This window comes from Anomaloglossus baeobatrachus, chromosome 2 (assembly GCF_048569485.1).
Source record: "Anomaloglossus baeobatrachus isolate aAnoBae1 chromosome 2, aAnoBae1.hap1, whole genome shotgun sequence".
Lineage (NCBI taxonomy): Eukaryota > Metazoa > Chordata > Amphibia > Anura > Aromobatidae > Anomaloglossus > Anomaloglossus baeobatrachus.
In genome coordinates, this window is record NC_134354.1 from 720,368,705 (window position 1) to 720,396,088 (window position 27,384).

Consider the following 27,384-nt stretch of genomic DNA (forward strand, 5'->3'; position numbering starts at 1 on the left):
AACTTGGGGACATCATACTGTGTGTGGGATTGTGGGGGCACCCATCATACCGCGTAGGGAGGGACTGTGAGGCATTATACTGTGTGTGGTTGACAGTACAGGTATCATAATGTGTATGTGAGCCTCTAAGGTCACCTTACTACGCGAGGTTTAGAACTGTGGGAGACACTCCATTGTGTGTGGGAGGCTGTCGTGGCATCATAAGGTGTGTGAAGGGCTTCCTAGGAGCACCATATCCATGTAAGCACATATAAAAGGACTGTGTAAATAAGCTTAGCGCAAAATAATAATTCCTGAGGTACGCCGCATTCGCTGTAGTATGTGTCCCTCTTTCTTATCTCAGAGTTGGAAGGTGAGTTGTATACATAACGGCTAGGCGAAACAGACAATCCTCTATTGGCTACCAGTGCAAGTATTTTCTGTGTAGAGTGCGCAGGAATAAATTCTAATGAACAACCAATACGCTGCGCTTTTCCTTCAATAACGAGATATATGATCCCCGGATATTACTGCGCATAGCTAAATTCATCTTCAAAAACATGTGCTGGTGACTTAATGTATATAATGTCACTAAATTCAATATTCTCCGCATTATCTGCTTCCTGAAGACATAGGAAGAAATTATGCTTACAAAGTTAATGAGAACTATAAATGTGCAATCAATGGCAGTGTCATCTTACCTGCTTCAGGACTTCTATAAGGACTAATGAGAAAATAAAATCGATTGCCAGATCCCTCCTCTCCATCAAGTAATCTTTCTGCTGCTCATCACTGAAAACAAAAATGAGGGATTGTTTACTAACGGTGTTCAGCCACGACATCATGTACTCTCCATATACACAATCAAATCGAGCCATCAAGAAACAGACCTGTAATCTAAGAATCAGAACCTCAGAAGTGATCATATCGTTTATAGAAAGGCTCAACCCCTTCACCCCCAGGCGATTTTCAGTTTGTTGTTTTTTTTCTGCTCCCCATCTTCCGAGAGCCGGAACGTTTTTATTTTTCCGTAAATCTTGCCATATGAGGCTTGTTTTTTGCGGGATGAGTTGTTCTTTTAAATGAAACCACAAGTTTTACCATATGGTGTACTGGAAAACGGGAAAAAAATTCCAAGTGCGGAAAAATTGCAAAAAAAGTGCGATTACATGATAGTTTTTGAGATGTTTTCTTCACAGTGTTCAATATATGATAAAAACTGATGTGTTGCTGTGATGCCTCAGGTCGGTGCGAATTTGTAGACACCAAACATGTATAGGTTTACTTTTATCTAAGGGGTTGAAAAAAAGTGGCGCACTTTTTGCACCACTCTCCGCGGCCTGTAGCGTTCTCATTTTTTGGGATCTATGACTTAGTGACGGCTTATTTTTTACATCTCAAGCTGACATTTTTATTAGTATCATTTTTGCACGGATGCTACGTTTCGATCGCCTGTTACTGCATTTTGCACAAAATCTGTGTTGACCAAACAAACGTAATTTTGGCGTTTGGAATTTTTTTGCCGCTACGCCGTTTTTTGTTTTTTTTTAAAAAAAATTTTTAACCCGTCAATGTTCAATGGGGCGAATGTGGGGTGATTTGAACTTTTAGGTTTTTTTATTTTTATTTTACTAGTCCCCTGATGGGACTATAAAGATCAGCAGTCTGATCGCTTGTGCATTTCTTTTGATCACAGCTACGTAGCTGTGATCACTAGAAATACTCACCTTGTCACTGGCTGCACTCAGCTGAGTGAAACAGGAAGTGACTCATGATAGCTACAGGAGTCATCACAATACCCTGTGCTACTATGACAACCATCAGCTCACAGTGATCACTGTGCCACCGAAGGAGGCAGGTGAGTAAATATTTACTGCGATCGGCATTTAAATGGTGCTGTCACATTTTGACAACACCATTTAAGGGGTTAACAGGCATGGGTGGAACACGGATCCACTCATGCCTGCGAGGCACACATGTCAGCTGTACAAATTAGCTGACATGTGCGCGGATCTCCGCCAGCTGCTGTCAGCAGCCGGCGAGGATTACACTATGACTGCTTTCAACGTAATTTTTCTGCCTTCGGTCGTTAAGGGATTTATACCGTGCTTGGAAATTCTCAAAAGAACGCGGGTTCTTTTAGTACAAGTGATGCATTTTTCACGGATAGCACTCATAACATACCTATATGGGGATGTTCACATGTTTGTGATTTTACATACGAAATATCTGCTTGTAGTGCAACTGAGCGTATCTTCAGCATTTTCTCTAGGGGGGGTGTTACGAACCGGCGTCGCCATAGCCGCAAGCAGCCTGCTGCGGTTCCTGTTGCGCCCAGGCGCCGGCTGCCGTTCTTGGCCGTGCCTCGGGTCGTCCAATTGGGTGTTCCTTCCACCACGTCTAAGTGTGGAGAGGCGGCTAGTGCGCATGCGTGCGCCGATTTACCCCAGCCAGAGTCTAAGCCCGGTGTTTTGCCTAGTGAGCATGCTCAGCCTGTTTGTGTTATCTCTGAGACTAAGTCCTCAGTTCAGGCTACTGAGCATACTCCCACAATTAACCCTAACAGCCTCTTTGCACAGGTACTTGGACTTCGTGCTGTGGCTAAGTTCTGGGATGTGCCTACTGAGCATGCTCAAACTGATAGTCTGCTTTCTAAGCCTGTGGCTCAGGCTACTGAGCATGCTCAGGCACTTAGTGCATCAGAGGCTAGGTCCGGTAAGGACCTCACTGAGCATGTCCGTGAGGTGGCAGGCCCTGATAGGGCAGAGGGTGTCAGGTGTCCTGATGACGTGGCAACTCCGGACTGGCTCGCAGATGCCCGCCCCTATGATCTGGCACCTCAGTATTGGTCGTCAGACGATGACTGGTGAAGTGTTTGGGGCATGGCTGCCATGAGGTCATCAATGACGTGGCGGTTCCGGATAGGTCGCATGTGACGTCACTGATGACATGGCACTCTGCTATTGGACCTTGGTGGTTCCACCCTGGGTTTGGGGCGGACCCAGGTTATAAAAGGGGCTGGAGACAACATGGAGGGGCGCAGTCTTCACTTTTGCTCAGTCAGAGCACACCTCCATGTTAGAGCCTCATTGCGGCATAAGCCTATGTTGGGAAGCGGTAGGTAGGGTTAGGCGAACGGTGCCTGTCACGCCAAGATTCGTGGCTCGGCACAACAGGGTCAGGCGCCGTGCTTCCCTCCTGCCATTCCAGTCTTGCTATAGCAGCCCAGTGGCGTTAACTGGGCTGCGGCTGCTGTGCTTCCTGTCCGATTGTGCCCCCTACGCACACGGACAACGCACCAGCTGCCCCACCTGTCTGATTGTGCCCCCTACGCACACGGACAACGCACCTGCTGCGCCACCTGTCTGATTGTGCCCCCTACGCACACGGACAACGCACCTGCTGCGCCACCTGTCCGATTGTGTCCCCTACGCACACGGACAACGCACCTGCTGCACCACCTGTCCGGTTGTGCCCCATACGCGCACGGACAGCGTACTCCAGGACCCCTGTGGAGTTAACAGGGTGTTCCTTATTTTCCTCGGCTTCCCGGTCAACGCTACTGGTGTACCCATCTGGCCTGACGTGTCCTACACACACGTGGCCAGTCGAGAGGTGGCCAGAAACGCTAATCGGAGGACCGCTCGGCCTGACGTGTCCTACACACGTGGCCGACAGGGCGCTTTCGTGGCGGTCTTCCGGTCAACGCTACCTGGTTACCACCCGGCCTGACGTGTTTCCTGCACACGTGGTTGGTGTAGTGCTAGGTGCACCAAAACGCTAATCGGGTTGTCGTCCGGTCTGACGTGTCCCAACACACGTGACCGGTTCCCAGAGTTCCTGGGTTATCTCAGAGCCATCCAGCTCTATAGTCTCCGCCTAACCCTCAGGTGCCAGCAGCTCCATTGTCATCTGGAGCACGGTGGGCCCCGACTGGCGATTAGGATATATACCCCCTGGTCCTAATCTGCCGGTCCCCCCGTAACAGGGGGGGGGCATACGTTTTCACCCCTCCTTCCCAGACACTATCAATCACAGCTTGGCAGTCTCAGATGCTGTCGATTTGCGATTGCCAGTGTCTGGAAGAGAGAGGACAAAAGCACATACCCCTAGAGTAAACAATGAAACAACGCTTAGTTGGCTGCAAGGAGAGATTTCACATATTTCGCTCCAAAAGAAATAAACTTGAATACCTGCAAAGGAGTTTGAGCACAATACAAAAAAACCCATCAGAATCAGGCGAATTTGGGGATTTTTTTTAAAAGTTTGTCAACTACATTTTTTTTGAGAAAGTGACGAGTCGTCTTCAAAGCAGAAGCAATTCTTCCCCACAATCAAAACCCCCCCCCAAACATTCCAAGCTGAGCGCTACACAAATACAATGACCTTTTGGGTGGTTTTCAATCAGCTTCAATGAATGTATTAATTATCTGCTCACCTCTGCAAACTTAGTATAATTGATTTCTATATATAAACTTTATCTACATTACTCAAGTCTCCAATTTCCATGTCTGGAATATATAGAGCATGAAATTTCAATGGGTAAAATACAATTTCCTAAGCGTCACACATAAATTTTGCCTAGCGGCTTTAGAGCTGTGTATGATTTTTGGATGTATGGTACATATCTTCTTTCTACAGTTATGGAATATGCATACTGTCTCCTCTTTTTATTTTTTGCACTCCTTCCAGTCAACAAAGATGTTTTTTGAATTGGCAAGAGACCACCTATTGTTGTTCTGGGCTCACAGTCTGAGAACATGTGGAGGGTGAGTTTTTTTAGATTTATTTAGCTAGTGCTCTTTTACGGCTATGAGATATGCCTGTGGGGTGGGGTGGCCGGAGACATGGGGGCTTTGCTTTGCACATGAGTGTTGTGGGGCACCCGGTCACTCCCTATACTGGTGCACAGTTGCTTCAGCCGTGGTTGGTGCATGGTGCCGCACCATTAAGGTTAGGGACCCACTGAGAGCTTCACTGTGATATGGCACTGGACTTCATACATTCTGATCAGAGTGTTGCGCTAAGAAACTCAAGTTCAATTATGTTAATTTTTTCTAGTGTCATTAGATGTATAATTTTTGAATGTTTTTTTTCTTCTTCTAAAGTTATACACTACATCAGGACATCTCTCTTTAATGGTATCTGTCAACAGGTTTTTGCTATGTAATCTGAGGGCAGCATGAGGTAGTAGCTGAAACAATGATTTCATAATGGGTGACTTATTAGGCTGTGTGTTATTTTTATACAACGAGTGATTTATCAGCAGGAGAATATCATTGCCCAGACTAGATCACATGTGCCTGATAGACCAACCACGCTCCAAGCTATAATTAGCAGCTTACTGTCAATATAAAATGTACATAGAGAGCTGTTTTGTGTGTGTGTGTGTGTGTGTGTGTCTGTGTGCGTGTCTGTGTGCGTGTCTGTGTGCGTGTCTGTGTGCGTGTCTGTGTGCGTGTCTGTGTGCGTGTCTGTGTGCGTGTCTGTGTGCGTGTCTGTGTGCGTGTCTGTGTGCGTGTCTGTGTGCGTGTCTGTGTGCGTGTCTGTGGGGGTTCTAAGCTCTGTTCATGCTACACCTTAGACCTCTGTGTCCCAACTGTTGCATAGAGTAAATTATGTGATACATTATTGGAATCAGGGTCTGTTTTACTGTATTACAGAATCAAATGAGGTAGTAAAAACTTGGTGACAGATCCTGTTTAAATCCTCAAAAACAAAATTTTGATAGAACTCCTGACTGAGCCATTCAGTCACTTTGGACGTTGCTTGGCCTCTGTTTCGGGTGTGCTTGTCTTTTTAAGCAGGTACAAAAGCCTATTCTACAAACATGTCACTGATTGTCCAACCTTGACCACTTTTGGTAGGTACTAGCTATGACATACAGTACCAAGAATACCCTACAAGACCTGTTTTTTAGAAATACTGTGACCTAGTCATCTAGCCATTACAATTTAGCCTTGTTAAAGCGTCTCAGATCCTTACATCGGTTGATTTGTCCTGCAAATTCATGAACCGACTGATCACCACTTCACCAAACAGTGGTGTAAGGCTATGTGTCCACGCTGCGGATTTTGCGCGGATTTTGCCGCGGATTTGCTGCGGATTTTCCGAAAATCTGCAGCAGCGGCACTTCCAAGCCATTTCAATGGCATTTTGGAAATGCTGTGTCCATGCTGCGGATTTTTCCGCAGTGGATTTGCCGCGGATTTTGATCCGGAAAAATCTGCAGCATGTCAATTATTGTTGCGGATTTTGGTGCGGATTTTGGGTATAGAATGGGGGGAAAAAAAAAAAAAAATCCGCATCAAAATCCGCGGCAAATTCGCGGTAAATCCACGGTAAATCCGCGGCAACAAAAAGGTGCGGATTTGCCGCGAAAGTCGCGGATTTTCATGCAGAAAAATCCGCAGGTACATTCTACCGTGGACACATAGCCTTAATGCTACAGCTAATTGTGTACATGATTCCAGTGTTGTGAGCCAATACTATAATAATAATTCTTGACCTTCCACCAAATATTTCATGTTGAAGTGGACGCACAATGTAGCAAGGTATCGCAGAACAAATTAATTTAGTTTTTTAATTTTGCTTTTCCGTTGTGGAGATATTGGCAATCAAAATATTTGGCACTAAAACAGTTAAGTCCAAGTGGGCATTACCAGAGAGATTTCACTGGGTGCATGCACTTTTTCTTTTTTCTGATGCTGACCAATCATAAGCAGGCAGCAACACACTGGAAAAACAAAAAACATGCCCCCATAATCGCACTGACCAACTGTCTTCCTCACTGCATTGTGATTAAATTTGCTGGAAATAGCAGACCTGAGTGTGAGTAACAGTTTTCGGCTCTCATCTCTGGCAGCCTCATTACAAACACTTCTAGCTCTCCTCTCAGTTCTGCCAGCTCGGCCATTCATAAATCGGCATCCACATACAAGGGGGGAAAAGAACTTGCCCCGACTACAGCTTAAAACAGGCTGTGTGTGATACATAATCACATGGCGGTCATTGTGGTGAACGGCAGAGTTGGCGGCATTACACTTGCTTTGGCAAAGCTAATATGTATTTTGTCATGCCAATAAAGCTCATTTGAATTTGAAAGGAGAGTTGCTAGAAGTGTTTGTATTCACTAGAGATGAGTGAACCCATGAAGTTTGGTTCAGCGGATTCAGCCGGAGCTTAGATAATTTCGGTTTGGGACCCGCACTTGACATGGAGCCCAATGGAAGTCACTAATTGGGCAGTTTGTGTCTCCGCCCACATGCAGCCCCATAAACCGAACATTTCTTGGGAAGGTTGGGCGACGTTTTTAATTTTTTTTTTTTGTTTGGTGCACTCTACATCTGATCACACTGCTGTAACTCCAAGTGTGAGCCATTCAAACAATGCCAGCGACTCGCACTAGGCTGAGCACAGATTATACCCAACTACAGTGATGCATGCGTGAGTGGTTACCAAACGAAAGCCAAACGCTCGAAAGCCAACCTCTCAAAAGCCAACCTCTCAAAAGCCAACCTCTCAAAAGCCAACCTCTCAAAAGCCAACCTCTCAAAAGCCAACCTCTCAAAAGCCAACCTCTCAAAAGCCAACCTCTCAAAAGCCAACCTCTCAAAAGCCAACCTCTCAAAAGCCAACCTCTCAAAAGCCAACCTCCCAAAAGCCAACCTCCCAAAAGCCAACCTCCCAAAAGCCAACCTCCCAAAAGCCAACCTCCCAAAAGCCAAACTCCCAAAAGCCAAACTCCCAAAAGCCAAACTCCCAAAAGCCAAACATCAAAACCCAAAACCCAAACTCTATTTTTTTTTTGCAAAGTCTGTGTTTGATACGAACGCCAAACATCGAACCTCGGGATCGCTCATCTCTAGTAGTCATTCACTTCTGCAGCACTTCAGTTAATCACACTCAGGACTGCTGTACTACAGCATAGTCATCACTCTGCAGTGAGGAGAGCAGACTGTCCATGTAGGATTATTGTGGGAATATTGTGGGTGTGTTCTTATTTCCCCCGTGTATTGCTGCCTGCTTATAATTGGTCAGCATTAGAGAGAGGAAGAAGTAGTACACACCCCCAGTGAAATCTCTCTGGTAATGCACACTTGGACTTTAAAATAATTAACTATTTAGGTGCTAAATACTTTGACCGCTAAAATATTTGCAATGGAAAGGCAAAATAAAAACATTTAAATAAGATTCTCCGGCTTTGGAGTGCCTATTACATTGTGTGATCAGTTCGACTTGCATGAATGTGACGCCCAGGGCAAGCCAGGGGTCACAGGTCATAACACCACCAAACCCTACACCCCAGATAGGAACACCAAGGCTAACCTAAAATCCTTGTTGCCTTCCTCCAGGGGTTGATGTCCACACCAGGGGGGGTGGGCCAGGCGGTTGGCTCCGCCCACCGAGGAGTACACAGCCCTGGAGGTGGGAAAACCAGGCAGTTCAGTTTAGGAGGAGGAAGTAGAAGGAGGTGAAGTGGTAGAGGAGCTTGAGAGAAGGAGAAAAAGTGACAGTTTGTAAAGCCTGAAGCTGGTCCGGGTGTGTGCCCCGGACTGAGACCGCAAGGTCAGCAGACGGCGGTGACTGTCCGCAGGAGCGGCTGACCGGAGGTTGCCGAAAGGACTGCGGACGGGTGGTGGCCCGGCGGTGCCGGAGCGGTATACAAAGTGAAGCCAGCACCAGTGGCAGGGGCCTTTCGGATCCCGGCAAGGCTAGGAGTCGCCGTGAATTTGCCAAATCAGTTAGTGAAGGGGACCTCTGGGTCTCCCAACAACCAAGTCCCGATTGAAGGCAACAGTTCAACCGTTGGAGAGAGACACCGCCAACCCAAGGGCACCAGTTTCTCAGGGCCAGCGCCTGCGGGCAAAGTAGGGCTCCTCCGGCCCATAACCAAGCCGGGGAGCGGGTTACCGGTGGGAACCCATCGCTACCAACATCAATTTAGGTGCAGGAAAAAGGGACCGTCACCGTCAACTACTGGGGAATAGCAACTGCAGCCGTCCGTGGGAACCGTCTTTCCAGCCGTGTGTTTTACCGAGAACTGTGTCATCGTCTCAGGCTGAGTGAGTACCACAGTGCCGTGCGGCACAGCGCTGCCCCCGCGTCCCTGCACCCCACCAAGCCCTGCATCACCCACCTCATCACTGGGCCCCGGGACAACTACCCCCCTACCCACGGAGGGGAGAACCAACAACTTTGCTGCTCCCTGTCACCACTCCCGGGATCCCCATACAGAGCAGCGGTGGTGTCCACACAATCACCACAACCGTGGGTGGCGTCACGGACAATTAAACAATCCCAAAAACCAATCCCTTTTCACTCACGGGCGAGGAGCGCCGCTCGAGTCCCCGGGATCCGGCCCATCGCTCGAGCCACCGAGCAGCAGCAGGCCGCAGCAGCAGCGGCAGCCGGACCCGAGCAGTGGGAGAGCGTGGCGTCCCCTCCTCCGCCCGCGACAACTTGGCGTCACGAACAGGATCTTACCGCTCTGCCGTCTGGTAGAGGTGCGCCTTGTATACCGCCGGAGGTGTCCGGCCGGAAAATTGCAGAAGTCGCCATCTTTGGCGCGAAAAGTTCCCGCTCGAGCGTCTTCTCGAGTAGTGGAGGCGCGAAGGCCAAAACCCCGCCCCGATAGAGGAGGGGCCGGAGAGAGGCTAAGGGAGACGGAATGGCGGCTGGCCGCATGTGAGCGCGGCTATAAAAGCAGGGACGCCAGGACCCTGCAGCCATCTTGTTCCTGGGAGAAGCCGCCAGCAACATGTGGATGCCGTCCCGCAGCACCGTAGCCCCCGCGCCTGGAACCGCGGCGTGGGTGGAAATCCGGACCGCGCAGCTCTACCAGAGGCTGCAGGTCAAGATGCAGCTCCTCATGGAGGAGTGGGAGACCTACATGGCGGACGTCATAGCGACTGTGCGGAGACGCGAGGAGGAAGCGGAGGAAGGGAGGGTGAGTGACCCACGCCCCGATGCCCTTGAAGGGCCGGTCATCGCGGCTGCGGGACCCGGTCCAAACCCTCTCGCCCTGCTGCCTACCTCGCCACCCGTCTCGGAAGCCGTGACCCCGCCACTAGGCCTGCTACCACCGCAACCGGTAGCGATACCCAGCATGTCCGCCCAGGCAGACCGACCTGCAGCTGGAGCCCGTAGTCGACCGGAGGTGCTGCCCTGGAAAGCCCCGAAAATCGAACCGGAGGCGTCCCCCAAGAAAGTCCCCGAGCCGGAGCCGATGACCCGCTCCGTGCCGAAGGCCCAACCGCGGAAAGCCCCTGTGCCCATCCCCCACACCTCGGCTGAGGTTGCGCCGGGTTGCCGATGCAAGACAGCGTCTAAGGCCAAGTCACCGCAGGACCTGCCGCTCAGAGTACCAGCAGTGGGCAATGTCCAACAGGTCTCGCGGGGTCCGACCCGTGCGCCGGAGCTCGCAGCAGCGCCGTACTGGGACAGGGAGCCGGTACCGTTGGGCCTGGAGATTGAAGAGAGGGAAAGAAAGAAGGCGGAGTTGGTGGCCCGTGCAATCCGGGAAAAAGAGAACCTCCGTCAGGCAACTTTCCGTGTCCGGGGCCCGCTGTATGAAGGGCAGGTGAGGCGGTTTGATGTCCGCCGGGGCTATGGATTTATATATGAACCGGGCCTGGAGGCCGAAGTGTTTATAGCCCGGCGGGATGTGAATGCTCACCTGCCAGAGGAACACCCCGGTCGTAACCTGATGCCGGGCGATATAGTGCAGTACACCCGGCACTGTGGGGAGAGGGGGTGGTTCGCGCTGGATGCTAAGTTGAGGGGCAGCCAGGAGTCCCGTGTGAGCGCCGCGCCCCCTCCCTCAGGTGATGTCGAGGACTCAGAATGATGGCAGCGGAGCACCGTTGTACCGTCCCCGTTGGGACCACCAGTCAGTATGTTTACAAGTTAAAAGTTTTTGAAAATGAAAAATGATTACCGTAAAAGTAACCTGATTGTCTACCGTGATTGGAAACCGGCCGTTGCCGGCACCGTTGTCCCAGTGGGGACCGCTTGAAAAAGTTGTTTTACATAGAAACTTCTATGAACAGGTCCGAGAACTCGCAGGGCAACCACAAACGTTAAGTGGCTTGTAAATAAAAATCTGTTGTTGTAGCTGACCGTTACCGCCTCCGGAGAGGCAGGTTGGAGGGAGGGCCCGCAGTGGAGCAGGCTGGGGCCCAGCCACCACAGGAACCGGTGGCTACCCTCTGGAGGGGAAGAACAGATCCCGCTCGGGTAACTTGTGCTGGACTGGGGTCAAGGGGTGCTGCCTGGGTTTTAGGGGCAGCATCAGGGCCAGGTTACTTGGGTGGGAGAGAGCGGCAGCCGCAACCGTTTAAAGATGTTTAGCAACGTTTAAGTACCGAACCTCCCGATGTGGGATGATGTTAGAACTTGTATTATGTTACCTTTTACCTTTTTCAGAAAATAAAACCGGTGTTGGACGGGCAGCCCGCGGACGGTCTGCATTTTGCTAAGGGGGAATGTGACGCCCTGGGCAAGCCAGGGGTCACAGGTCATAACACCACCACACCCTACACCCCAGATAGGAACACCAAGGCTAACCTAAAATCCTTGTTGCCTTCCTCCAGGGGCTGATGTCCACACCAGGGGGGGTGGGCCAGGCGGTTGGCTCCGCCCACCGAGGAGTACACAGCCCTGGAGGTGGGAAAACCAGGCAGTTCAGTTTAGGAGGAGGAAGTAGAAGGAGGTGAAGTGGTAGAGGAGCTTGAGAGAAGGAGAAAAAGTGACAGTTTGTAAAGCCTGAAGCTGGTCCGGGTGTGTGCCCCGGGACTGAGACAGCAAGGTCAGCAGACGGCGGTGACTGTCCGCAGGAGCGGCTGACCGGAGGTTGCCGAAAGGACCGCGGACAGGTGGTGGCCCGGCGGTACCGGAGCGGTATACAAAGTGAAGCCATTACCAGTGGCAGGGGCCTTTCGGATCCCGGCAAGGCTAGGAGTCGCCGTGAATTTGCCAAATCCGTTAGTGAAGGGGACCTCTGGGTCTCCCAATAACCAAGTCCCGATTGAAGGCAACAGTTCAACCGTTGGAGAGAGACACCGCCAACCCAAGGGCACCAGTTTCTCAGGGCCAGCGCCTGCGGGCAAAGTAGGGCTCCTCCGGCCCATAACCAAGCCGGGGAGCGGGTTACCGGTGGGAACCCATCGCTACCAACATCAATTTAGGTGCAGGAAAAAGGGACCGTCACCGTCAACTACTGGGGAATAGCAACTGCAGCCGTCCGTGGGAACCGTCTTTCCAGCCGTGTGTTTTACCGAGAACTGTGTCATCGTCTCAGGCTGAGTGAGTACCACAGTGCCGTGCGGCACAGCGCTGCCCCCGCGTCCCTGCACCCCACCAAGCCCTGCATCACCCACCTCATCACTGGGCCCCGGGACAACTACCCCCCTACCCACGGAGGGGAGAACCAACAACTTTGCTGCTCCCTGTCACCACTCCCGGGATCCCCATACAGAGCAGCGGTGGTGTCCACACAATCACCACAACCGTGGGTGGCGTCACGGACAATTAAACAATCCCAAAAACCAATCCCTTTTCACTCACGGGCGAGGAGCGCCGCTCGAGTCCCCGGGATCCGGCCCATCGCTCGAGCCACCGAGCAGCAGCAGGCCGCAGCAGCAGCGGCAGCCGGACCCGAGCAGTAGGGAGAGTGCGGCGTCCCCTCCTCTGCCCGCGACATGAATATTTGGTAAAAGGTGCTTTTAATCTCTATACATAACTCCAAGACAAGACAATCATGGAAATCACACTTTCTATTTATCTCCCTATTTGATTAATGAGAACAATGTAATACCATTTTCGAGTATTATAAACTTGCATTGGAACTGGAAACCTTTTACCCCTTCAATAAACAAATAGACATTCCAGCTGTGACTAAAAGGGAGCAAGCTCTTCTCTGGAAGTGTTCAACAGGCCTAAGTGACAGGTACAACACTTGAAGACTATAGATGGACGGATATATATTGGTCTTCACTAAACACGAGTAAACAATGGAATTACTGGCGGGATCACATCACATCATTGACTACTTCAAGAATGACAGAGGACAACATTGCAGCTGTAAAACAGTATAACAAAGCCATGATTGATCCACAGTCTATGCGGATTACAGGACACTCCGAACAAAAAAAAAAAAAACGGAACAAGGCAATTCCTGTCTTGGTTGATCACTGCCCTGTAGACTATAGACGAGGACAGTGGTCATAGATTCTTCGTAGACGATACATAACGTTTTTTATACAGAGGAAAAGAATTACATTATGGCCATTAGAGCAAAAAACCTGCATACAAAGCAGATAAAGCAGCCATCATTTCCTCACATTACAGTGTATCTTTTGTACTGAAGAGTTCACTCATATCGGATACCATGCTCTATAGGAGTGCGATAATCAAAGAACAGATCCAGTGGGTTTGGGGCCTACACGGATTACGGTACATAATGAATACAAAAAAGTAGCGGCACATGCGGAGATTTTTTCAGGCAATAGTCAATAGGCTTTGTCAGGCACCACTGCTGTCCAGAATGTTACAGTGTGCTGCCCCTGCAGCGGCTGGAATAGCTCGGATCTGGGAGTGGTGATTACTCGTTGCTCGAGGGTTTCCGGACCCGGGGGCTAGGGGCCACACTCAAATGGAAAAGGGGGTATTTACAGGGGAATTGGTATAGTTCGTGACGCCACCCGTGCTGTAAGGTAATTGGGAGTACCGCCGCTGCCGTTGGTCCGTGACCTGCCTCCTGGCACAAATTTAGAGTGTCATTTGTGGCCCGTTAGCTTGAAGCTTTCAGACCCCACTCCCCACTGTGGCTAAGTGAGGGAGCCTGCTCTCAGGGGCCCACGCTTGGGATTTCAGTGGGCCGCTTGTTTGGGAAAGCCCTATCCCCCTTGTTGCGCTAGTGTCCCTGATCTCTGAGCTTCGTGGGAACAGTACTTAAAGGCCCTGTCCTCCGCAGGTTAATTGCCAGGTCGCCTGAAGCTTCTCCTCGACCTAGGGTCCGTGTACCCAGACGTGCCTTCGGTCCCGGACAGGTGATAGGTCAAAGGCACCTAGCCTCAATCCCCTGCGACCGGGGGTCCGACTCCTCTAGGTCCAGACCACCGTCTGCGACCTAGTCTGCTTCTCCCCTGGGAGCTACAACTCCCAGCTTCCTCAGATCTCCTCACAGCTCGAGGACTACCACTGAACTGACTTAACACCTCCCACCTCCCTGTCTGACCCTTATGTGGACGGCCCTATTCCTGCTTAAGCAGCCCACTGGTGTGCCTGACAGGTGTGGTGCAAGGTGTATCTAGGATTTGTGGATGCTGGTGGAGGCAGTACTGCAGGATGGAGACCCAGAACCATGGGGGGTTGAATCCTGCACTGTAGAGAAAGAGTGTGCAGTACCCTGTGACGACCTGAATAGTCCAGGGCGTCACAACAGCACTGCCGAATTTAGTTGTTCTGCTCCTATGACAAAGAAGAATGGAATTGGGGACTACAGATGTGAACAGAGTCTAATATATTACAAAGAGGAAAGGTCAAACTATAGGAAGAATCCAAAAATAGAGGCCACATTCAGATACCAGACTGTAATGTCTGTCCGGGACCATAGACTCAGGATGACGGTCACGGACAGACTGGAGACAAGCCGCACACTCAGCAGGATCCTAAGAACCCCGAAACACTTCAACCCCTGTACAAGGATCCAGAATTACAACAAGGTCCTGGAGATGGAAGGGCTGAGTTCAGAGGAGAATGGTAGTCAGGCAGGGTGAAAAACAGGAGGTACAGAAGAGGCAAAAATCAGCAGGCAAAAGGGTGGTCAGTAAATCAGGCTAAGGTCAAACCGGAGAGGTCAGCGAGGTACAAAAACAACAGGCAGTAGGCTGGTAAGTGAACAGGTTGAGGTCAAAACACAGGTAGCAAAAGTACAATGGCAGGGAACCAGAGACGCAACACAGACTATAACTGGCGGCGATGAGCAGACTGGAGGAGGAATAAGAAGGGTGTGGTGACTTCCCATTGGCCGTAGCTGAAAGGTGGTAACTTCAGCTGGAAGACCTGCAGTACCACCACAGTCAGCCAGAGGTACTGCAGGTCCCAGTGAAACCCAGCTTAGTGGCTGGTTGGAGCCTGCACCCACTAGAGCCACTGGTACTGACTCCTCTCCTATCCCCAGCACTACCCACGATGGGAATATGGCGGTGCCTGGTGACCAAAGCAGAAGTTGCAGTAGCGAATTCTGGTGGAGACATGACACAGACACATCTTCTCCTCATCCTGGTATCTACCCTCTTAGAAGACAGAGGGGAGAGGCTCCTGCTGCACAGGTGTCATGTTTAGTGCAGGTCACATTCTGGATAATTTCGGTTTGGACCCACACTTGACATGGACCCCAATGGAAGTCACTAATTCGGCAGTTTGGGTTTCCCCCCACATGCAGCCCCATAAACCAAACAGTTCTTGGGGAGGGTGGGCGGAGTTTTAAATTTTTTTCTTTTTTGTTTGGTGCACAGTACATCGATCACACTGCTGTTACCCCCCGTGTGAGCAGTTCAAACAATGCAAGCTACTCGCACTGGGCTGCGCACAGAGCGTACCCAACTACAGCGATGCATGCGTGAGTGGTTAGTACATGTAAAGCGCCCACACTCCGAAACCCACACCCCGAAGCCCACACCCCGAAGCCCACACCCCGAAGCCCACACCCCGAAGCCCACACCCCGAAGACCAAACCCCGAAGACCAAACAAGACAGATGGGCACATAACTTCGTCAAAAAGTCCGCTAAGAACCTCGCATTTAAAGCACAGAAAATATAGTGATCATGTAATATAAAATAATATAAATTTTTGTGCATAAATTTTCGCCTTCTACAACAAATTTGCATGTGCACATTTATTTTGTCTATTTGAAGGTGGTGGTGGCTGCCAATTTTTCTTTTTCAGGTGAGCTCCATATTGGTCGCCACTCAGCACATTTAACCAAGACTGTCTTTAAATCAACAGAATAAACCTGCAGCAAAAAAAGAGAATATGTTGTATATTGGTCTGATGGAGGCCAAAAGTGCACTCTTGGTCTCCACCAAGCGAATAGAGCCACCTTTCTAGCTCACATATTACAATCAGACTCTGCAAAACGCAGATAAAGGGAACATGTCCGGTCCCCTCAATGTGCTCAACTGCTCGTACAGCACTGTCGGTACAGATTTCTTTAATCTCATTAGTTGTGCGATTACTTTAGGCCTCATTCAGACGTTCGTGTAACACGGTCCAGCTGCTGGTGTCCTGACCAAACACAACAATTTCATTGGAAGATATGAGGCTGTTAAGTTTAGGGCCGGAGACTCGCGGATGGTCTGTACACAGACCGTGTTACATGGACATGTGAATGAGGCTTTAGCAATGTATGAAGAATTATCTTAAAGGAGGTTGTGCACTACTTTTACAGTACTGGTCTGGTCTGTCCTTAGGATAGGTCATCAATGTCTGACCGGCCGGGGTCTGACACCCAGCACTCCCACTAATCAGCTGTTCTTGGTGCCGGCAGCAGGCAGCCGGAAATGCTCAGTTCAGAGCTCCTCCATCTTCTGCTAGGGGCAGCGGCCAGGTACTGCACATCGGCTTCCTATTGATTTCAATAGGAGGCGGATGCGCACTACCCGGCCAAGGTAACTATCAGTTAACCGAGCAGCTCTAGAATTGAGCATTTCCACCTGCCACCGTCGACACTGAGAACAGCTGATCGGCGGAGGTGCGGGGTGTCGGACCCCGGACGATCAGACACTGATGGCTTATCCTAAGGATAGGCTCTCAATGTAGAAGTAGTGGACAACCTCTTTAAATTCTGAAGCATCACATATCCTACAGAGGCAGGACTAGTCCAGGGAGTGTTTCTTCCACCATGACTGACATCAGAGGTAGTTGTGGTATGACCATTATGCAGACTGTTAATTAAGTCTACATCAGCGCATTTAGAAGGTGCGAGGCAGGACTAGCCTGCGAGGAGAGCCCACCCTCCGGACTAGTCTTCATTAGCTTAGAATAAAGAGTTCTTTCTACAAACACTGCAGCTTTATAAATCACATAAAACACTATCAGAATACAGAATTCAACACCATAATGCTATTATAGTATTTGGAGATAATCGTGGTATGCAACAGGTTCCTTTTCCAGGCCATAATAGCTGCAATAGATATTCAGTTAACCCTGTAAATGCCTCCAGTACAGCGATGATGGAATAAAGCTACTTCAGTTGGCAATTGAATAATCAATAAAACGCAACTAAGGATATCAACCAGTGACTGATCTTATAGTCAGATCTGATCATTATACTCAATTAACAACATTTCCTACACACACCTGAGATCTCATGTACACATACAGGCAATTTAGTATCATTTATATATAAATATATATATTATTACTGGCATTTTTACCCTTTGGATTTGGTGTTTGTCCTTGGCCTGTACTCATGAGACTCGTCCTCAATCCCATTCTGACGTTTGTACCAGTCGAACAAGGTGCGCAGTATGGAGGGTAAGCAATAGTCGGACAAGGAGCTCATTGAGCTTATTACCTGGCGAGAAAATAGACCGGTATTAATACAAAATATACAGACAATGCAACTTTTATTGCAGCAGGACTGTAACACATTCAGAGGGCAAATCAGCACAGGAGACCCCTCATCCTGAATTAGCAAGAAATCAAATATGAAAACTCACAGTAAATGTATTCATCAGGTAGCTTTAATGCACCGGCAGGGGTCTTAGTCAATATCTTGGGGACATCTACTGACATCCTAATGCCTATAGGGGCTGGCAAATCCTGATCCTGATTGTATGTTAGGCAAAAAAAATTACATTTGAAAAATTACACAAAGGAATAAAGGCCGGAGCAAATATTTCGGCATTCTTGAAGACTTGTGTGCTCAGATAACTATTAGCCTGTTAGGGTTATCCCTTGTTCACTATCATCGTTAGGAAAGGCCAGTTCATGTAAATTTCACAGCTTTATAAAAACTCAGCCTTCTCTAACCTTGTACCAAAAAAAACAGCCTCCTTCTTCTAAGCAGCTGCCTAGCACTCTGAAAATGAAAATGGTGGAGGCCCAAAATGCAAGAGAAAGCTATATGAAGATAGCAAAGCATTTTCTAGCGATCCTTTTTGCAGTTTGATATGTAATTAAGAAATGGCAGATAACAGGAACAGTGGAGGTCAAAATAAGGTCTGGAAGACCAAGCAAAATTTCTGTGAGAGCTGCTCGTAGGATTGCTAGAGAGGTAAATCAGAATCCTCTACCTGACTGCAAAAGACCTTCAGGAAGATTTAGAAGACCCTGAAGTTGTGGTACATTAGTTACATAGTTATATAGGTTGAAAAAAAAGACCTAAGTCCATCTAGTTCAACCTTCCTCCACCAATTCTACATTTTGTCCCTAAAGGGGGCTTTACACGCTGCGACATAGCTAATGCGGAGTTGTTGGGGTCACGGAATTTGTGACGCACATCCGGCCGCATTAGCGATGCCGTTGCGTGTGACACCGATAAGCGATTTTGCATCGTTGCAAAAACGTGCAAAATCGCTAATCGGCGACATGGGGGTCCATTCTTAAAAATCGTTACTGCAGCAGTAACGAAGTTGTTCCTCGTTCCTGCGGCAGCACACATCGCTGCGTGTGGCGCCGCAGGAACGAGGAAGCTCCCCTTACCTGCCTCCCGGCTGCTATGCAGAAGGAAGGAGGTGGGCAGGATGTTACGTCCCGCTCATCTCCGCCCCTCCGCTGCTATTGGGCGGCGGTTCAGTGACGCTTCAGTGACGTCGCTGTGACGCCGCACGGACCGCCCCCTTAGAAAGGAGGCGGTTCGCCGGTCACAGCGACGTCGCCGGACAGGTAAGTATGTGTGACGGCTCTGGGCGATGTTGTGCGGCACGGGCAGCGATATGCCCGTGTCGCGCAACAGATGGGGGCGGGTACCCACACTAGCGATATCGGGACCGATATCGCAGTGTGTAAAGTAGCCTTTAGTCACTTATAACCAACAATGTTGTGTGTACTGAGGAAATCATCCAGCCCTTTTTGAAAAGCTGTTATATATCTATGGCTGTAACTGTTACATAGGTTGAAAACAAAAGACTTAGGTCCATCAAGTTTACTCTTCCTCCACCAATTATACATTTCATCATTAAATTTATAACCCACAATGTTATGTGTACTGAGGAAATCATCCAGCACTTTGTAATAGTTTCTGCCATTACTACCTCTTGTGGTCGGCATTCCACAGTCTGACTGCTTTAACTGTAAAGAACCCTTTCCTATTTAGCTGTCGGAATCGCTTTTCTTCCATTCACAATGTATGCCCCCTGGTCCTTAGTACTGTCTTTGGAAGGAATAAGTCATGTGCCAGTCGTTTATATTGACCACACATGTATTTATACATATAAATGAGATCACCTCTGAGATCTTTTTTCTAAGCTAAACATATCTAACGTTTTCAACCTCTCATCATATGTGAGGCCTCCATTCCTTGTAGTAGACTAGTTAGCCACCTTTGAACTGACTCTAACTTCTGAATGTCCTTCTTAAAATGCGGAGCCCAAAACTGGATCCCGTATTCCAGATGTGGCCTTACAAGAGATTTATAGAGGGGTAACAATACATTGGGATCCTGGGATCAAATCTTTCTTTTTATACACCCTAAAATCTTGTTTGCTTTAGCAGCTGCTGCTTGACATTGAGTGCTGCTGCTCAGCTTATTTGTAATGAGAATAGCCAAGTCCTTCTCCTGTTCTGTAGTCCCGAGTTTACTTCCATTTAATGTATATGCAGCTATAGGATTACTCCGTCCTAGGTGCATTACTTATATTTCTCAACATTAAATCTCATTTGCCAAGTATCTGCCCATTCTGACATCTTATTCAGATCTTTTTGTAATATTGTACTATCAAGGTCAGTTTTTAATATCCTACATAGTTTGGTGTCATCAGCAAAGACTGACACTTTACTATCAATCCCATCCACAAGGTCATTAATAAAGAGATTAAAAAGAACATTGTTCTACTGTTCAAAGACACCTGCACAAATATGACCTTTATGGAAGAGTCATCAGAAGAAAACCTCTCCTGCATCCTCACCATAAAATTCAGTGTCAAATGTATACAAAAGAACATCTAAACAAGATTGATGCATTATGGAAACAGTTCCTTTTGACCAATGAGGTGAAAACAGAACTCTTTAGCCAGAAATGATCAAAGTTGTGTGTGGAGAAAAAATGGCACAATTTCAGGAAAAGAATATCTTGCCAACCATTAAGCATGGCGGTGGATTAATCATGCTTTGGGGTTGTGTTACAGTCAATGGCACGGGGAACACTTCACAAGTAGAGGGGAAGAATGGAGTCAATGAAATTTCTGAAAACTCTTGATGCAAACATAACACCATCTGTAAAAAAGTTGGAGTTGAAAAGAGGAGAAAAGACGTTGGCTTCTACAAATGCATAACAACCGTAAACACAGGTCAAAATCCACAATAGGCGCAAGCTGAATGTTTTTCAATGGCCCTCACAGTGTCCATCATTGAAAATCTGCGGCTAGACATCAAAAGAGCAGTGCATGCAAGACGAGCCAGGAATCTCACAGAACTGGAAGACATCTCCAGGGAAGAATGGATGAAAATCCCTTAAACAAGAAATGATACTTGCAAAAGGAAGTGCTACTAGGCACTAACCATGTAGGGTGCCCAAATGTTGGCATCAGCCCATTTTTCTTTTTAGTTAATTTTAAAATACATAAGATTACTTTTTATTTTATTTTTTGCCTGAAATACAAAAGATGTGTCATCTCTAACTTTATGCTTTTGAGAGATCATTTAATCTTCAAGTTGCCCAAGTGTTCACAATAACAGTAATTTTGATGAGGGGTGCCCAAACTTTTATGTGCAACGGTATATAGTAGGGGAGCATTGGACATGAACGAGTCTGTGTATACATATATCTATAGACCCACACACACTGTTGGAAAAGTACATATAAGAACACTACGTAGCAAGTATTTCTGAATTGTAAAATACATTGTACATGGTTTTCTAAATATTTTAAAAATAAACATTAAAATTGCTATGTGAATTTGTAACCAGCCCACTGTAATCTGATACGTCTTAAAAGGTAATCTGTCAGCAGGTTTATGCTATGTGATCTTCAGTCAGCATGCTGTAGGGGTAACATGAAGATTTCAGCAATGCACATTGTGTGCAGTTGTTTACCTGCAATGTTTGTTTTAACTTCAGAAGATTAGTATTGCCAGACCAACTCAGAATGGCATGCCCCCTGCTATGATTAGTAGCTCATTGTCTATATACATTGTATACAGGGAGCCTGTTGTGGGCGGTGGCAGCTTTCTCAGCTCTGCTGTATTGCTAAATCTAAAGACGGTGTCAGAACCGCTGCACCCAGTAAACTAAGTGGTAAATCGCTGGGTTCAGTATTATGATCCGGTAACCGTGGAAGATTACAAAACTCCCATTGGTGAAAAAACACCACCAAGAAAACAGTAGTTGGAACCTGGGCTGACCGCAATCCCTTGACTAAAAGACCACACTAGAAGTAGCCGTGTAGCGTTCCTAAAAACCTAGATGCCTCATCACAGCCTGAGAAACTAGCTACGCCTCACAGATAGAAATTAGGAAATCTACCTTGCCTCAGTAGTCCCAAAGGAGTAGATAGCCCCAGACATACAAAGATTGCGGTGATGTAGGAAAACACAATACACAGATAGGAAAAATAGATTTAGCAAAGGCGAGACCCAACTAACTTGATACAAAGAAAAGTAAAAGGAAACTGATTGTGGTCAGTACAAAATCCCTGTAGAAAAATACCAAACTCCTGATAGTAAAAATGGCCCTGGAGGTCAAAATACCAAAAAGAACACAAAATACAGAAGAGCAAATAATCAAATTAGGCAGGGAGAAAATCACTTTTCCTGCAGGAGAGCTAGCAAAGGGAGAACCCCAATGCTCACAACACAAGAGAAACCAAACTTCACCTGCAAGAAAACAGATACAAAGCAAACAAGGAAAAACATCCACCCTAAGGTGTAAACCAGGAAGCAAGGAAAAAACTGAGAACTTATCTGCAGAAGTCTTGCTCAGGGATACAGGGAAGGACAAACTCCAAGCCAGGAACAGAGACTGAAGACTATACAATTGTAACCGGCACCATCCGGGCAAAAAATGCTCTCCTATATAGACCAGACTTGTCTACAATAGCACTTCCCTAATTCCCAATTAACGCCGACACCTGTCTGAGTCACAGGCTCAGATTCAGCTCCACTACCATTTCTGGCCACCAGAGGGAGCTTCAAAACAGCACCCACACAGACAACATTCACAACAGTTCAGGCCAGGTCTCTTTGCCTATGAGGTAGCAAAAACCTGCTGATCTATTCAATTTAAGAAAATCCTAATTGACCAATTGCTTCCAGAAGTCACGTAAAATTGAGTCCACTTGAGTGTAATTTATTCTCAGTATAATTTCAGCTGTTGTGTGAAGAGATCTAGCCAACAAGCCCTAGAAATGTCACCATGGGGCATTCCAAAAAGAGTAACCATTGCTTAACAGCTACGTAATGGTCTGGTTACATAAACTAAAATAAAATCAGACACTAAGCAGGTAAAGCAAACCTGTATATACACACATACACACACACACACACACACACACACACACACACACTTGAAACTAGAAGTTTACATACTCTATAAAAAAAACACATGTTTTTCTAACTATGCGACATGAAATCAGAATAAAACTTTCCTGTTTTAGGTCAATTAGGAACCAAAATTATGTATATTTGCCAAATGCCAGAATAATGAGAGACTGTTTTAAGCCATTTTTATTATTTTCTGCAAAGTCAAAAGTTTCCATACACTAGGGGTACTATGCCTTTAAACAATATGAGACAGCCCATGTGAGGATGTCATGTCTCTTGAAGCTTCTGATCTGATCTGGTTTATTGGCAACATCTGAGTTAATTAGAGACACACCTGTGGATGTATTTTAATGCACCTGAACCACACTGCTTCTTTGTGTAGTATCATGGGAAAGTCAAAATAAATCAGCCAAGATCTCAGGAAGAGAATAGTGTACTTGTACACGTCTGGTTCATCCTTGGGTGCAATTTCCAGATACCTGAAGGTGCCTTGTTCATCTGTACAAACAACTGTATTAAAGTACAAGGAAGATGGGAATGTCCATCCATTATACCACTCAGGAAGGAGACGGGTTCTGTGTACCAGAGATGAACGTGCTTTGGTCAGACATGTGCATATCAACCCAATAACAAAAGAAAAAGACATTGTGAAGGTGCTGGTGGAAGCTGGTAAGATTGTGTCATTATCCACATTGAAATGAGTACTGTATCAACACGAGCTGAAAGGCCACTCTGCCAGGAAGAAGCCATTACTCCAAAAGAAACATAAAAAAGCCAGATAAATGTTTCCAGAGGCACACAGGAACATAGACCTTAATTTTTGGAGACAAGTCCTGTGGTCTGAAAAACCTAAAATTGAACTGTTTGGCCATAATAACCATTGTTATACTGTATGTGGAGGGAAAAGGGAGAAGCTTTGAAGCCTAAAAACATCATCCCAATTGTGACACACAGGGGTGCCAGCATCATGTTGTGGGGTTGTTTTGCTGCAGGATGGACTGGTGCACTTCACAAAATAGATGGCATCATGAGGAAAGAAGATTATTTGTCAACACTGAAGCAACATCTCAAGACATCAACCAGAAACTTAAAGATTGGGCAGAAATGGGTCTTCCAAATGGACAATGACCAGAAGCATACTGCCAAACTGGTTACAAAGTGGCTTACGGATAACAAATTAAAATGGTTTGGAGTGGCCATCACAAAGACATGATCTCAATCCTACTGAAAATTTATGTGCAAAGCTGAAAAGTCCGTTGCAAGCAAGGCGACCTACAAACATGGTTCAGTTAAATCAGTTCTGTCAGGAGGAATGGGCCCAAATTCCTACCAACTATTGTGAGAAGCTTGTGGGAGGAGATCCAAAACATTTGACCCAAGTCATACAGTGTAAGGGCAATGACACCAAATACTAATGAAATGTATGTAAACTTTTGACTTTGCAGAAAGTAATAAAAAAGCCATAAAAAAGAGAATTTTGTTACTTACCGTAAATTCTTTTTCTTATAGTTCCGTATTGGGAGACCCAGACCATGGGTGTTTAGCTTCTGCCTCCGGAGGACACACAAAGTACTACACCTAAAAGTGTAGCTCCTCCCTCTGAGCTTATACACCCCCTGGTAGCCAGTCCTAGCCACTTTAGTGCAAAAGCTGAAGGAGAATAGCCACCCACAAGTAGAAATGAGTAAGAACCGGAACAACCGGAGACTCTGTCCACGACAACAGCCGGTGATAACACACGGAACAAGAAAATTGCCAACAGGCAACAGGGAGGGAGCTGGGTCTCCCAATACGGAACTATAAGAAAAATAATTTACGGTAAGTAACAAAATTCTCTTTTTCTTTATCGTTCCTTTGGGAGACCCAGACCATGGGACGTTCCAAAGCTGTCCCTGGGTGGGAATAAACAGTAAAAACTAAGAAGTAGGCGGAGCCTAACTTCACAAGTGGGCGACAGCCGCCTGAAGGATGTGTCTGCCCAAGCTCGCATCTGCCGAAGCATGAGCATGCACTTGGTAGTGCTTCGAAAAGGTATGCAGGCTAGTCCAAGTGGCAGCCTGACAGACTTGTTGAGCCGTATCCTGGTGCCTAAAAGCCCAAGAGGCACCGACAGCTCTGGTCGAGTGTGCTTTGATCCCCGGCGGGGGAGGCACCTGAGTACTCTGGTAGGCGTCCGAAATGGTCGATCTAATCCAACGGGCCAAGGTCGGCTTAGAAGCAGAGAGACCCTTGCGCCGCCCTGTGGTTAGCACAAAAAGAGAGGTGCACCGCCTAAGCGCAGCGGTGCGAGCCACATAAATCCGGAGAGCACGCACCAGATCTAGAGTATGCAGCGCTTTCTCAAAGCGATGAACAGGGGCCGGACAGAAGGAAGGCAAGGAAATATCCTGGTTAAGGTGGAAGGGAGAGACCACCTTAGGAAGAAAGTCCGGAGTTGGACGGAGAACTACCTTGTCTTGGTGAAAAACCAAAAAAGGTGACTCCGAGGAGAGCGCAGACAAATCAGAGACTCTCCAGAGAGAAGTTATGGCAACTAGAAAGGCCAACTTTTGAGAAAGACGATACAAAGAAACCTCCCTAAGAGGCTCAAAAGGGGGTTTCTGCAATACCGTGAGGACCAAGTTAAGGTTGCAGGGATCCAAGGGCCGCCGATAAGGCGGAATGATGTGAGACGCACCTTGCATGAAGGTGCGGATCTGAGCGTGCCGGGCGAGACGCCGCTGGGACAGCACTGATAGAGCTGAGACTTGTCCCTTGAGAGAGTTGAGGGACAGTCCTAGCTGCAGACCGGACTGTAAAAAAGACAGAAGGGTCGGCAACGAAAATGGCCAAGGAGAATGGCCGGAAGAGCGACACCAGGACAGGAAAATTTTCCAAGTCCTGTGATAGATCTTGACGGAGGAAGACTTACGGGCCCGAGTGATAGTGGAGATGACTTCAGGAGGAATACCAGAGGCCGTCAAAATCCAGGACTCAAGAGCCACGCCGTCAATTTGAGTGCCTCAGAATTCGGGCGGAAAAACGGACCTTGCGAGAGCAGGTCTGGACGGTCCGGAAGATGCCACGGCATCTCCACGGACAGTTGGAGCAGGTCCGGATACCAAGCTCGCCTGGGCCAGTCCGGTGCAATGAGGATGACTCGACGGCCCTCCATTCTGATCTTGCGCAGGACTCTGGGCAAGAGAGCTAGAGGGGGAAACACGTAGGACAGACGAAACTGGGACCAGTCTTGAACCAGAGCGTCCGCGGCGAAGGCCTGAGGATCGTGGGAGCGAGCCACGTAAACCGGAACCTTGTTGTTGTGACGGGATGCCATTAGGTCCACGTCCGGAGTGCTCCACTTGCGGCAGATTGACTGAAACACTGCCGGGTGCAGAGACCACTCGCCACCGTCCACGAATTGACGGCTGAGATAATCTGCCTCTCAGTTTTCTACGCCAGGGATGTGGACTGCGGATATGGTGGACTTGGAGTCCTCCGCCCATTGAAGAATGCGTTGGACCTCCAACATTGCCAGGCGGCTGCGTGTCCCGCCTTGGTGATTGATGTAGGCAACCGCTGTCGCGTTGTCTGACTGGACTTGAATGTGCCTGCCCGCCAACAGGTGGTGAAAGGCTAGGAGAGCTAGAAGCACAGCTCTGGTTTCCAGCACATTGATTGAAAGGGCTGACTCAGACGGAGTCCAAGTGCCCTGAGCTCTGTGGAGGAGATGTACCGCTCCCCAGCCGCATAGGCTGGCATCCGTGGTGAGAATCACCCAGGACGGAGCCAGCAAGGAGCACCCTTGGGACAGGGAGAGGGGTCGAAGCCACCACTGAAGAGAGGTCCTGGTCCGTGGCGACAGAGCCACTAACCTCTGTAAGGAGGAAGGCCGCTTGTCCCAACAGCGGAGAATGTCCAGCTGCAGAGGACGCAGATGGAACTGGGCAAAGGGAACCGCCTCCATGGAAGCCACCATTTGACCCAGCACCTGCATCAGGCGCCTGAAGGAATAACGGCGGGGCCTCAGGAGAGAGCGCACCGCTAGCCGGAGAGACTGCTGTTTGATTAAGGGCAACTTCACAAGTGCCGGCAAAGTCTCGAACTGCATCCCTAGGTACGTGAGACTCTGGGTCGGAGTCAGAGTGGATTTGGGAAGATTGACAATCCACCCGAATTGGGCTAGGGTGGCGAGAGTGAGCGAAACACTCCGCTGACAGTCTGCGCTGGATGGAGCCTTGACCAGAAGGTCGTCCAGATAAGGAAGCACTGCTAACCCCTGGAGGTGCAGGACCGCAATCACTGCCGCCATGACCTTGGTGAATACCCGAGGGGCCGTGGCTAACCCGAAGGGGAGAGCCACGAATTGGAAATGATCCTCTCCTATCGCAAAACGTAACCAACGCTGATGTGACACTGTGATTGGCACATGTAGATAGGCATCTCTGATGTCGATGGACGCCAGGAACTCCCCTTGGGTCATAGAGGCAATGACTGATCGCAGACACTCCATGCGAAAATGCCGCACCCGGACATGCTTGTTGAGACGCTTGAGATCCAGGATGGGCCGGAAGGTACCGTCCTTTCTTGGAACTAGGAAGAGATTTGAGTAAAAACCTCTGAACGGTTCCTGAGCGGGATCTGGGACAATCACTCCGTTTGCCTGCAAGGACGCCACGGCCTGCGAGAAGGCGGCGGCCTTGGAGCAGGGGGGAGTAG

The 27,384-nt window shown here is 48.3% G+C and overlaps 1 protein-coding gene across 8 annotated transcripts in view; it reads right to left on the reverse strand.

The window, feature by feature from the left end:
* FRY (FRY microtubule binding protein) overlaps positions 1–27,384 on the reverse strand; it is a 645,836-nt gene that overhangs the window by 252,921 nt on the left and 365,531 nt on the right. For all 8 annotated transcript variants that reach the window (XM_075337351.1, XM_075337349.1, XM_075337348.1 and 5 more), the window contains 2 exons: positions 17,422–17,561; positions 681–771 (listed from right to left, as the gene is read on the reverse strand). In XM_075337351.1, coding sequence (XP_075193466.1) covers positions 681–771; positions 17,422–17,561 — 231 coding nt within the window. The remainder of the gene's footprint in view (positions 1–680; positions 772–17,421; positions 17,562–27,384) is intronic.